General features: G+C 37.5%; 1 protein-coding gene across 1 annotated transcript; it reads right to left on the bottom strand.

The window, feature by feature from the left end:
• Positions 1 to 747: 747 nt before the first annotated feature.
• On the bottom strand, positions 748 to 13578 carry BIO1 (adenosylmethionine-8-amino-7-oxononanoate transaminase). The gene is made up of 15 exons (XM_087327524.1): positions 13260 to 13578; positions 11995 to 12566; positions 11587 to 11757; positions 9761 to 10022; positions 8766 to 8849; positions 8531 to 8651; positions 8133 to 8272; positions 6833 to 6927; positions 6649 to 6764; positions 6229 to 6369; positions 4510 to 4643; positions 3262 to 3393; positions 1967 to 2101; positions 1786 to 1898; positions 748 to 1386 (listed from the first exon to the last, which is right to left on the bottom strand). The coding sequence occupies exons 1-15, from the start codon at positions 13542 to 13544 to the stop codon at positions 1176 to 1178; spliced, it is 2712 nt and encodes a 903-aa protein (XP_087183650.1). The 5' UTR covers positions 13545 to 13578; the 3' UTR covers positions 748 to 1175.
• Positions 13579 to 13990: the final 412 nt, after the last annotated feature.

The following is a 13990-nucleotide window of genomic DNA, read 5'->3' as shown; positions in this document are numbered from 1 at the left end:
AATATTCTATCAATATATTGTTCACCCCTATATATCTTATTCTCCAAACCACAAGTATTGTAGTAGTGCCATACTTTTTTATTTTGGTTTCAAATAAAGTCTTCCAAGATTATCGGGACGTAATGTGCAATAGCACGTCCCAAGTTTCTAGAAGAAAGAAAATATGATGTGCAACATCACTTAGTATCCAAGAATGGAAAGCAAGCATTGACTACATGAGTCGTATGTATTTCACACACAAGGAAGATGGTAATCAAGCATATCCAAATCAAGCAAGAGAATCTCAAAACACATAACGTCTCAAAGTTCCTAGAAGAAAGAAAATATAATGTGCAACATCACCCAGTATCCAAGAATGGAAAGCAAGCATTGACTACAACAGTTGTATGTATTTCACAAACAAGGAAGATGGTAACCAAGCATATCCAAATCAAGCAAGAGAATTTCAAAACAAGAACCAAAAACGCCCCATAAAAAAGCTAGCAAAAATTTAGAGATACAAATCAAAATCAAGGATGTGTTCACCCACAGGCATAATTGCTGCGAAATGGATTGAGTTCACAGGAGCATAGAAATGAATGTGCTGCAATTTGGGGACTACAGAAGTAGTGACTCTAGCTACGTCCAATTCGGTGAGTGGTTAGACTCAGGCTAGACAAGCTGTTGAGAGCAAAGGAACTCATGAGAGTCTGCACATAACAAAGTAGGTGGATGCAGTTTACAAGAGTTTGATGATGATTAATGAGCTAGTTAATTATACTTCGCATAGAACGTTGAGATATGAAAGACAATCCAATATGAAATTGTGAATGTTGAAAGGAGGGGGCTTGCTACTATGCTCATTGGGGGAATTAAAATATAATCAACTTATTGCCTTCACTATTGTAATTATTCTGAATGCACAGTTACTCGATGTCAATAACCTACCCCACGATTTTCAATGATCATTATTTATGAAGTTAGGGTGCGAAACGTTCATGAAATAGATCTATCCCAAACATGAAAAATCGAGAAAAGTTACAAAAATCAACCTGGAATCTGTTTACTTGACCAATTGAAAGTTAGTTGTAAACCCTGTCTCTCCATAGTGAACTCTCTCTCTCTCTGACAGTATCTTCATTAACATTCATATCCAGCACCTCCAGTTTGAAAAAAAGCTGTTTTATATTTTCTAGCTAGCAAGCCATGACAGGACAGCTTTTAGAGAAGCCATTGCTATCCATGAATGAATCGAGCTGTTGAGATAATTTGCACAAAAGCTTTGAACATTTTGTAGGTGATGTCATCGGGCCGCACATTAGATAAATAACATTACCCAAAGGTCGATTGTAAATACCCTCTTCCCTTAGAGCTTGTACAATCCTCTGAGAGGACATTGATGCATATCTGCATATTCACAAAAGTTGATGATAAAACACAGGAAAGCCTAATTTTATCAGTTTCCAAAAATATTCCTACAAACACTATGCCTACTAGTTATTATGCCTGTGCCATTAAACTTGCATGTATATTAACGACACAACATGGCTTAACGGTTCAGTTCGGTTTGAGCCGAAACCGGGCCCATTGCTAATAACAAAAGTGTTTTGTTTCTCCAATCGGGCTCTGAGGGCAATTGGCTTCATATGACTAGAAACGTCCAATTATTGATTAAGAATCCCTCAAACTTGATAGACATATACAGTCACTTGCTTATTTATTTTCCAACGGGTTTATAATTTCGCTTATCATCAGAACAAAAACTATAAGCAGATATGCCTTTAATGCTACTTTATAAACACTTACCCACTATCAGAAGCATCACTTTTGAGTTCTACTGCAAACACTGTCCCAAGTGAGATAACTCGTTGTAGTGCTGGATGCATGGAGAGTTCATTCACAATCTTTGGTTCCCATAGCTGGAGATGAACGTGTGATTAATTAGATTTAGTAATAAAAAATCATACCATATTAAAGCTATGCTCACCTCCACTAAACGTGTCCCACAAGGTAGCAGATTTTTATTGGTTTCACGATTGCTAAACCATTTTAATGAAGTGATTGCAGCCTGACAACCTATTGCATGCCCTGAATATGAATGTCCATGAAGAAGAGCTTGTAACTGCATATAAAAAAATAACATTTATACAGTTTACAAAATATTTATTATTCTTGTCTTCATTTTACAGCTGTTACAATATTACAGCTAAGTGCTCAACTTTGGTCTCCATCAGCATACCTCTCTCAAAGGGTATGTTTCTCAGTGTTATAGATTTAAATAGCATTGCCTATCCCTTACTGCCACTGTAACATCACGTTATTGGAATGTGTTCAGAATAAATCGGGACAACCCTCATTAACATAAGGATGCATCAGTGGCAATACACCCTATCTAGCAGTTTCTTCCTACAATAACCATGGGTCTCTTGATACGAAATGGATTAACAAATATGCTCTAAACTATATTGATGTGATGGAGATCCAAAAAACAGGAGCTTGGAAATTGGAACTTGTTTGGGCCATTAAGAATATTGGGGTTGAATGAGAAGACAGAGGTGGTCAGAGGAAATGGTTGACAGGTAACCTCGGGACAGCTGGAACCTACAGCAGGGAGCAAACAAGGGGAGTGGAAACGGGATATAGAAATGGAAATAAATTTTTTATTTATGCATTATGTAAACTGATGCAAAAACTTAAAAAAACCCTCCAATCTCGAATACACATGAGTTTCAATCATTTTCTAGCACAGGATAACAATATGCACAAGCATACATCTAACAATCTGCATTCTTCTTCTACGATTGATTATTAGCCATGAACATTAGATTATACATCTGCATTAGAAAAACACTATGATTTGCAGTAATAGTCATGACTGATAATCTAATTTTCGAAGAATAATGCAAATTGTTAGCTGTGCCATTTCCCCCATCTCAAGTGGAGATGAAGGTGGAACCATGTATACTAGTGACTTCATCAATGTGTTCTCCATTTCTCATATATGCATGCATACAGATTGGTTTGACAAAACACAGCTAGAAGATGCAATAGCCCCATTAAGTCCTTCCATACTGCTGCAACCTTAAAAGAGGCACTAGTAAGATTTGAACTCGTGCACAACTTTTTTTGTCCATTCATAACTCTCTCTTTGAACCCCTTTCCCGTATTGAAACCATACATCTTATCAGTTTAGCTACCTCTGCATTTCAAAGTTCCCCATCTCAAAATGGCTACTAGTATATCCCACTTATCACAAATACATTGACTGCATCACATCCATACCTTTGAAGACCCCTTGAATGCTTCAAACACAGAAGCAGACGCAAGTGTTACCGCGAGAGGGATACTGCCACCAGTCAGAAGTTTAGAATAGCATGCTATATCTGGTGTAGAATGAAGATATTTGGCACATGACTGCAACAAGTATATTTCAACCTCTTTAGAACAAACTAGTATAATTCATGATGCAAGATTTTTGGAACCCAAATTGATAACCAATTTATCACCACATTCAAAACAAAATTGTAAATATTCCATCACAGGAATGGTACACAATATCAAGAACCAGATTTTCCAATAATCTATAAAGTGAGGAACATTAAGTACATGTTGCATCAGCAGTGATAGAACAAACCTAGTCAAGATAAATGTCATGTCAACTGATGTATCAAACCATAAATAGCAGCACAGAGGTTTGAGTTACTAAATGGTTCATAAAGCAAATATCCAGTAAATGTTTAAAATATGGAAATCTTATAACAGCAAATCTTTCAACATACTCGAAATAATGTACCTGCTGATCCCAGTAGAGTGGCAATCACCCTACATGGAAAGGAGGGGACACTCAGCAGAGGGAACCAGACTTTCCCTCTCCAAACTTAGCAAAACTAGCCGAAATGAAAAGAAGAAAGAAAGAAAGACCAGCAGCATGAGATAGGAGACATAAGACTCTCCAAACATAATTAGAACACACAGCACAGACAAAATTCTAAGAAACACCAGGGACGAAACCTTGTTTCAGGAAAACTCAACAGCCAATGAAGCAAAGTGAGACTGTATCCAGGAGGACTGGCGAAACTGAAGAGGCAACAAACAGGCAGCTAGAGCCATAGAGAGTCAACAGAATCAAGCCTGCCGATAAAAAGTAGCAAGGAGAATCAGAACTTTGATCGCCCATGAACAATGAAAGTAATATCAGGAGCTGTGATCCGTATATATCAGGAGAATTAGAACTTTGGTTTTCTATTGAACAATAACAGTAAAAATGTCAGGAATCCCGCTGTATATGTGGGTATGTGTGTATGCACATATACATGCATGCAAACATGTATGTATGTATGTATAAGGCATTGCTAACGAGAGAAAAAAATTGAAAAGTGCTACATTCTTGGTATTCTAGTTCCATGGCAGATGAGGACAGCATAAATTGATGATGTGGGAAAGACAGAAGCACAACTGTTCTATGATAAAAATAAATTTGTATCACATTTATAACTCCTATGAGGCATATTGTTCTGACATTTTTCACACCTGCACACCAAGTCTCCAACATCCAGCAAACACTTCATCAAAAATCACAGGTATCTTCCTCTCTCTGCATTCTGCAATCAATATTCGTTGGAACAATGGGTCCACCAACATCATCCCACCTGCTCCATGAATAACTGCAAAATAGAAACTTCAAAAGAGATGAATAAAAAAGTTCATCTAATACCTTCTTCAAATAATCAAACACATGTTGTAATTGTTGTGTCCATCTGAATCATTTAACATCCTCTGTATAGTATTAGAAAATTGCAAAAAGCATGGGGGGATGGAACAGCAGGATCTGGCATTAGAAAACTATTTCTGGGTGCAGGGAAAGAAGCATCAGGCTGTAACTGCAATGGGATTCTCTTGCCCAATTTGAGGAATAGCAGCATTTGATAGAGGTTGAGTTGTAAACAGACCGGGCAGAAATAGCTCATAGTTGCCACCCCAGCCTGTTTAGTAGGGATAATGCCAAACGTTTTTTACATATGTATAACCATATAGTAGTCATACATATAATGTTCATACATTCAATTACCTGAACAGACCTTCGTGGTCATGAGAATTAGGAGTGCTTTAGAAGTGGCATTGTTTGTATGGTTATGCTTGCTGACAAGGCAAATCTGCAAGACCAGTGCAGTTGTTTGTGGATGCAAAGAACAAGACAAGTCATTCTATCAAGGTGTTAAGTAGTGCAGCAAAGATCAACTTGATTGTGTGTACTATAAGTATATGTATGCGTGAGAGACAAGGTTACCAAAGACAAAGAACTATGAACAATAACTCTGAAGCTGGGTGGCCATTACTTGTTTTGGTTCAATCATAGCATTCAGCCAGTAACAAAGCAAGTCACGGTGGGTCTGCATGCCCATTCTTTTCAATTTACAGTAGCATAGAGCAGTGCACTGTTCTTTCCAAGTCAATATTGATTGATAGATACATACATGCCAACATATATATGTAATATTTACATATATTTAAGATTGAAGCCGAGCTCTCTAAGCGTAACATATTCGAGCAGCACTATAACACTAAAACTTTTTTTTTCTTACGAACCAATTTTATGTGTGACCTTGATAACAAGTGAAACATATGCCCATGCATGATCAAGCTCTTGGAAACTTAGTGAAACATTGCACTATTGTTTCAAATTAATATAGATGACGTATACATGTATGCAATATTTACATATCTAAAAAGTTGTAGCACATCACTATACATTAGAGCACTGTAACACTAAGTCAAAATATTATTTTCTTAATCTATGTGCGAGACCTTGATAACAAGTGAAAGATATGCCCATGTGTGATCAAGCGAAACATACCAGATAGGGAATATTTTACAGTATCTAACAGCACTATTGCTGGACAAAAAACAGTACCTCTCTACGACAACTTATGGTGGTATGTGGGAATTATACAAGGTGCGACTTCTTCTTTACGACATTAAGTTGTGTCTATCCTTAGTGAGCCACTCACAAGGCACTATGAGATTGTAACATGATAACTCATAACTATGTGTTCTTTGGATGTGCTTGAGTGATCTGCATGCAATATTCCACTCTTAATGTTTCAACCCAATCTTAGCATTGACCTTGTAAGACATAATTCTTTGAGATAATTATTTCAAATACAAAAATCTAACTCAATAATCCTTGCCAAAATATATTAAAGCTTCCTAATTTACTCAAACCAATGCTTTCTAGATCAAAGTGCATACCTGGCTCAATTATCAATGCTGCTGGTAAAGCGTCCATGCAAGAGGAGAGACAATCTTTCACGTAGTTCTTGTATACATCAGCAAATTTTGATTGATCCCGTTGTTTGTCAAACAAATCATCTCTTGATTCAAAGAATATTTCTGTTGAAAGTAAACCGTGGTAGCATATCCACGCATTAAGCCATAAAATGCATGATAGCCAAGTCCTACTATTTTCTGTTTCACATGCAAATGAACTGATGAATTGCTCTTTTACTTACCAGAAACAGGGTTCTCTCCATAAAAACACATTTTCATATTTATATGTTTATGTAAATCATTGTATCGAAAAAATATTACTTAGTATAGTTCCATGCACAATCATACTAAATGGTTATGACGTGCTCATTTCCTATTATTTCATGCCAGAGAATGCCTTACCATTTAAAATTGATCCTGGTTGCAAAGCATGGAAGCTTTCTGGAAGAAGGACTTGCCACTTCCCATTAAGCATAAAAATTTGGGGGGCATCCAAAAACAGTCCTCTCCCTTTGTACCTGTTTACAGAAAGTAAGCAAAAAGGCTACTGTCTAGCTGACCACAATATCAATATGGAATACATTACCAGGGTTGCTGAAGAAAACCCGTGTATGGAGATGGAGATTGTGCATCTTGTGCACCCAGTGTATCACCATGATAAGAACCTTTCAGGGCAATCACCTGCGGTGCCAAAAATATCATGCGCATTGTAAGCATATTTCAATTTGAATCAATACTTTGAAATAAATATGATGACCAGATCTACAATCTTCAATCTACATAATCTCTTCCATAAACATTTTGCTTTATCTCAATTTCAAGTCTGTATCATGCCAATAACGAGAAATGAGCAAATCTGGGCGAAGACAGACAAGCACAAAACCGTGAGTGGATAGATTAATTCTTGGAATCACTTCAAACTATTAACTTCTGAGTTATTCACAACCGATGAGGCAGGTGTAATCATCACTTATAATTGTAGCCACACTGGAATTTATAGGATGCTGAAAATTCTGCAAACCATATGCACACAACTAATACACTACTCATTAAATTATTGTGGTGATAGATACCCACTAATACATTTCTCAATCTGTCCATTTCCAGAAGCTTCCCCTGGGACGTCGACTCTTTCTAGGCTGTTAAACAAGTGTGTATTTGCTAATAGTACACGTGTGGCGTCATTTCCCCACCAGTCCATATTCAGAATCTCCCCCTGGTACATCGACTCTTTCTAATTTGTTCAAGAAGAGTGTATGTAGTACACCTCAAGACATTGTACAGAGGAAAAATGTTCTCATGATCACGGGAGTTTAACCATTGCTTGTGTAGCAAGAGGGAGTAAAAATCTATCTAATCCTTAAAATTTATATATGAGTATGAATTAATGATGCAATCATAATTATTGTGAATGACAACAGATTAGAAGAATAACCACAGACAAGGACAGTATCCTTTTCTTTATCCTGAGCTCTCATCCCATATTTATGATGAGCTTTAGATGTCTCAAACTTCTCTCCTGATGACAACGGGAAGTGCATATAATTTGTACTTCCCTAGATTTTTGATAAAGTGCATCCCTTTTAAGGAATATCTGTTTTTCTAATCTTGAAAACCCAAAACAAGAATATCTTAGGTAGCACATAGCCACCCTGTTAGGAAAGTCTTTCCTAAAAGTTGATAGGGAACACTATGATTCATGCATTCTAATTGGAGAGAGGACTTTCTCGTAGTTTTTGGGTGAGATACCCCCTCCCCTTTCTATGAATCATGTGTTCTTGTATTCTCAGGAATGTAAAACAACAAATAAGGAACATCAAAAATACAGTAACGCTTATTAGCAGCAAAATGGTTTGAAATCTGACAATGTATGATTATAACTGTACCTTCAAGTTGTGAGATTCCTTCTCAGAGTTGCAAATTGCAAGGAGATTTTTATCATGAAGGTATTTGCGGAATGCCATCTTTATGGCAATCTCAACAGCTGTAGAGCCATTGTCTGAATAATATACCCTGTCCGCCCAACCTGTACACATGTAGAATGACTGGATATTTTTATTGTGATGTTCTATTTTAATTTAATCTCTCTCTTTCCCACGCTCTATTCATAATTCATGCATAAATTCACAAATATGAGGCAACACATCAGATAGTGATATGGACGCAGTATTTTGCTTTCTAAGAGCATGTGAACAAAGTTCAACATCTAGTCACTAAAAGATCATTTATAATTTGGTTTGACATGCAAAATAAACTTTTAAGCACATACGAAAGTAGGTTTCACCTTTCCCAATGAGGTTAATCAAGAGTTCTGCGCACTGCAGTGCAGGTTCATAAACATTTTCAGGAAGCATCACATGTCCAAACCTTCCAGCAGCATAGCCAATTTGCCTTGAAATCTCCAACTGCATAATATACTTTAATTAATAAGAGGGCTTGACAAAACATATTTAAATTCTAAAACCCAATAGAAAAGTAAATGGTTTTATCACATCATGAATCGCATAGCCATATATCACCTGTAATTTAATATCTGGTCCTTGGGTCCACCAACTTGCACAACCATCAAATTGTTGCATCATGACTTCAGAATTCCTAACATCCTGATTAAAGAACAAAATAAATGAATTAGCAAAATGCAGTTGTCTAAAGCAGAATTCCTAGTAGCAGTTGTCTAAAGCAGTCATTCATCATATTACCTAAATCATGTATGTGGTATCCCTATTATTCAATATTTAGCAATTGATTATTATTTATCCTAAACTACTTTCCAGCAAGACCATCCTGCCCAAGAGAGCAATGTACTTGACGGTTCCATAAACGACCCTTCCTTGAAGAAACCCTTATAAGTAGATTATGCATGAGTGTTATAGTAAGCCAATGTATCATAGGGCCCCACGTGTCCAGGCGGCCTGATCTTTAGGGTCTGTGGATAGATATACAAAGTTTATGTAATATTGAGTAGTCAAGGAAAATATTAAGTTGGATCTGCATGTGTGGTGCTAACATCATCTCTCCATCTGCTTTCAAAGGTTTGCTTACCGGCCATCAATCATGTACAAAGAAGGGATAGGCAAGAAACAGAACAATCCTCTTTCAAGAGGGTTTCGGGTTAGTGAGCAGAAGATATGAGGTTGACTAGCATAGCCACAATAACTTGCATGAATAAATGACTAAGGGACATGCCAGCTTATTATCTCAAAACAACCATAGTTGGCCTAAAAGAGAGGATATTACATAACACAATAGCCAAGAGGAGATAACTTAGTGAACTGCTTAATAGCGGAGAAGGGCAATCTGGTACCAACATGAATAGACGTGCATGATGATAATGCCTGTTGCTGTCATCAATTCTGTGATACATAGGACCAGCAAGCACAAGATTATCTTTTCCAAAATTTGATGTTGCAAAACTATATTCTGCTTATTCACAAATCCATAAGTGTAGCATTATAGTCTACTTTAAATTCAAAATTTCATGAATGCAGCCTTATCATCAAGTGGAAATACAAACCTTGTAAATTGTGAATGTGTCACCAGCACGAGCATCAATAACAGTTATCTTCTCTTCAGGAACAAGAGAATGTTGTGTGAAAGGCCACCAAAGTAATTGATCTGCTTTCTTTTTCATATCACGCAATCTACTTAGCTTTTGTGTATGTGTTGCCTCTAAATGCTGCTGAAGCTGAGAAAAATTTTTGCCAGATTGTATAAACCATTGAATAAGTTCATCATTCACATCATGAGGGAGAGATGGAAGAACTAGGACAGGGAGCCTGTAAACATAAGAAAGGAACACAGTCAATGATATATAGAATATATGCATGCAAAGTTGCAGGTTGAGTTCCTGAGTCAGGTATGAAACATGTCCTTTTGATATCTGGCTTCATCAGAGAATTTTCTTATCAAAGCAAAAGTGGATATGAGGAGTTTCCAGATAAAGAAAAAAGTCACATGTAGCCCTATTAACAAACAGATAGCACTTAAAACCAACTGGACAGTATAAATGATCAAAATCAATGGTTGAGAGATTCAACCACTTCCAAGCTACTATCAAAAGTAGGATCATGGCCAATGCTCAAAGCTCAACTCCAAAGATGCAAACGTAGCCAAGTACATACAATCATCCACATCAAATTGGTTACCCCATAGGAGGGATTTGAGTCATTTATGTAGACCAAATTAACAGCAGGCAATGGTTCGGTTTGAACCGAACCGAACCGAACCGCAGCTTAACAGTTTAATCGGTTCAGTTCTGTTCAGGTTCAGGTTCAGGTTTTTTTAAACAGTTCAGTTCGGTTTCAACAGTTAGAAACCGCTGTTTAAACGGTTGAACGGTTTTGATTTATTTTTTATTTATTTATTTTTGTAAAAGAAAAAATTAATTTTAAAGAATCTTTTCAGTTTCAAGCCTTATTCTCACATTTTAGGAAAATCTTTAAAATTCTGAAATTTAATGAAATTTTTTAAATTTTTATAGTTTAAAATTTGAATTTTGACCTTAGTTGAAAACTGAAACCGAACCACGAAACCACGGTTTAACGGTTTGCAATTTTTTAACGGTTCAGTTCAGTTCAAGTTTCAAAATTTTTAAACAGTTTGGTTTTGACACTCTCAAACTTAACCGAACCGTTGCCGATTGTTAGACCAAATATCTCTAAAGAAAAGACATTGGACTCCCATGCAGGATGCCCTCGCTATGCATATGCAATGCACAATACAAAAGGCCACGTCCCCTCTGCTGTATATCCTGAGACCAGGATCTTCCTTCCCACATCTATAGTCTTTTCATTAAGAAAGTTAATTGATCAGGTCAAAGTTCTGCTGAATCTTATTCTAAACCATACCTAAATCAAAAACAAACCCTCAAGTAGAACTTAACAAGGCAAACAAATAGAAATAAAAAGGGATGAATACTAATTTTCACTTCAATAGGACATCATTTATAAACATTGTCGAGGTAGTTCTACTGAATCCACAAGTTCATACCCAAATTGCAAAGCTTTACCCAAAATATATAACACCAAACCAACATGAGAGCATTGCAATAGAACTCAATTCCCCTAGAGATGCTCCAAAGAAATTCCCCCCACTTTAGAAAGGCCAAAGCATAATTCAAGAGTGATGCAGTGATGCATGCAAATACACTTTGGATTCTATGTTGTTCTAAGTTAACAAGGAAATCTTATGCTTTCCATAAAAGATATCAAACATTACCTCCACTTCATTTTAGCCGAACGGCTTGGGGTGGACCAATGTTAACATCAAAGCTAGTGGTTTAATGATGAAGCTTCTAGCTAATGAGTTTCTTTAGAAGGACAACAGAAAACAATGTACAACCTATGTTGTAAATAATCTCGTAATTGATATTCATTCCCAAGTTGATGGTCCAGCAAAATGATTGCATCTACATCATAGCCACGACTTGATAAGCTTTCATATGCCGCAATCGTACTTGAAATGCCACCTAATTTTCCATCTCCAACAAGAATACCGGGCAACCTCAAAGGCCTGCAAGTTCAGTTAAAACTATGTCTAAAAAGTATAACATGTATATCTCAGAACAAAACACATTGCTTATTGCATTCTCTTCAAGGATCCACGCAAACTAGAAAATAAATTGCCAATAACTTGACCGCAATTACAAGGATCCATACAATTCTCAACCACAAGACACAATTATAAGACCTTGAGCGGGAGAGGTTTAATGTTTTCCATTGGAGGAGTTTAAATGAGAATCTTACCTACCTGTAGAGATCACATTGTAAAGTTCCAGATGGACCAGGGCTAGCAATACCGCCTGCAGTTTCAATAATAGCCCATGTTGGGAAGCCTTGACTTCTATGCTCCGAGTGAATACACCCTTTCTGAAAACATGCCAGTGAATTTGCTACTCTATCTAAAAGGACAGAATCATCCACAATAAGCCCTTCCTCAGCCGCTGCCACATGAGGCGAAACAGGCCGGAACCAACTCCATTCAGTACTCGATATGAAACAAGAAGACGCATCATGAGGAGTTTCATGGCTGAGCATCGATCTAGTCGACCAGTTCCCATTATGAACATCAAGATTACTTTCAAAAAGGCCTTCTTCAAAACTATATAAGTCATTCTTGATGTGGAAAGGTACTTTGCATTTTTCAGAACTATAGAGACCATTCCGAATGTCAATCAACTTCCTAGTGCTAAAAGGCACCTCTCCATGGATCCTTGAATGTTCCTGACAGTTGACAACCATAGGAGACACATTGTGGATGCAATGTGACGCATATACTCTCCGATTGCAATCGCTTTTTAAATGCATTAGGATATGCCGTACCTTGTCAAAGACGAAACAAGAATCAGAGTCTTTTGCAATGTGATAATCATAACAGATAAAGTGAGGATACAATGTGATACATAAACACTCCTCTTCTTCTTAGAACGAGTTATCTTCTCTTCGCCTCAGAACTAGTATATATTGTGATATATACATGCTCTCCTCTTCTTCTAAGAGTGGTGCTCATGCATGCTCTCCTCTTCATTTGAGAGTGGTGAGTGGTGCATTCGAATGCTCTACTCTTCATTGCAGAGTGGTGAATAGTGCATACGAATGCTCTCCTCTTCATTGGAGAGCGGTGAGTGGTGCATATGCATGCTCTCCTCTTCATCGGAGAGCGGTGAGTGGTGCATACATATGCTCTCCTCTTCATCAGAGAGTGGTGAGTGGTGCATACACATGCTCTCCTCTTCATTGGAGAGTGGTGAATGGTGCATACGCATGCTCTCCTCATCTTCTTAGACTGGTGAGTGGTGTATACGCATGCTCTCTTCAACTTAGAATTACGCAATGTGATGCGTACATATACTCTTTTGGAATTATTCCACGACGTGAGATATATACATATAATCTTCTTAATTCAAATGAAGAACTTTGGTGGTCATTCAAATTATATTTTTGCATTTAATGATTCCAAAATGTGATGCGTACGCTCTCCTCTTCTCTGAATGCATAAGGTATGATATGAATTACCTTGTTAAAGACGAAACCTGAATCAGAGTCTTTTGGAAAACCAGTCTGAACAGGTTTTATGTAGCAGACACTTGATCCAGATGATAGGAGCGATAGGGAGAGACCTGCAGAGATAAGCGTTTTCCCGACGTTTGTGTTTGCTCCCCACACTGTGATGGATGGAGTGGAAGCTTCGAGAGGGGGGAGATCAATACAGGAAGAGCAGAGAGACCTTGGGCGCCATAGACCGTGAGCTGAAGCAGACAGAATTAGCCTTTTGGAGAAGCGTCTGAATTGAGCAGGCATGTTTCTTTCGTGCTGGATGTCGTCTTGGATTGGAGGAATATGTGGTGATGGCTTATTAGACTGACGAAGCAGCCTCTCTTCTCTGTATTCGTTCTGCCGCCTGCATATTATGCATATGCATGATGATGATGGTATGGATGGTGCTGGTGTTGCTTTCACTCTCACTCTCACTCTCACTCTCTCTACCTCTACATACATACATACATACATACATACATACATACATACATACATGATACATGCATGCACATATATATGTATGTATATAGATAGAGCAAGGTTTTTATGCACGCCTACATACAAATATAGAGCAAGCTTTTTACTTAGAAGAGTGGAGTGGCTCACCTTGAGCATATGATATGGCCCAACTAGATGAGCATCAAATCACGAGGTTCCGAGATGTGGCTAGCTTGCGGGAAAACGCCAAAGTAGATCATCAAAAAAAA

This window comes from Azolla caroliniana, unplaced genomic scaffold (genome assembly GCF_043228905.1).
Source record: "Azolla caroliniana isolate FFs.n. ecotype wild unplaced genomic scaffold, voAzoCaro1.0.p SCAF_1, whole genome shotgun sequence".
Lineage (NCBI taxonomy): Eukaryota > Viridiplantae > Streptophyta > Polypodiopsida > Salviniales > Salviniaceae > Azolla > Azolla caroliniana.
Note: the sequence above shows the minus strand (reverse complement) of the source record. Positions and strands in the feature narration are given on the sequence as shown.

What these genes read in the sequence shown, in the direction of transcription:
- BIO1 (XM_087327524.1), bottom strand. Translation starts at nt 13,544, where the DNA reads ATGCCTGCTCAATTCAGACGCTTCTCCAAAAGGCTAATTCTGTCTGCT. An exon ending in CGAGATTATTTACAACATAG is followed by an intron (nt 10,023 to 11,586) that starts GTTGTACATTGT and finishes TTATGTTTACAG; the next exon opens with GCTCCCTGTCCTAGTTCTTC. An exon ending in AGTGATGCTTCTGATAGTGG is followed by an intron (nt 1,387 to 1,785) that starts GTAAGTGTTTAT and finishes GTGAATATGCAG; the next exon opens with ATATGCATCAATGTCCTCTC.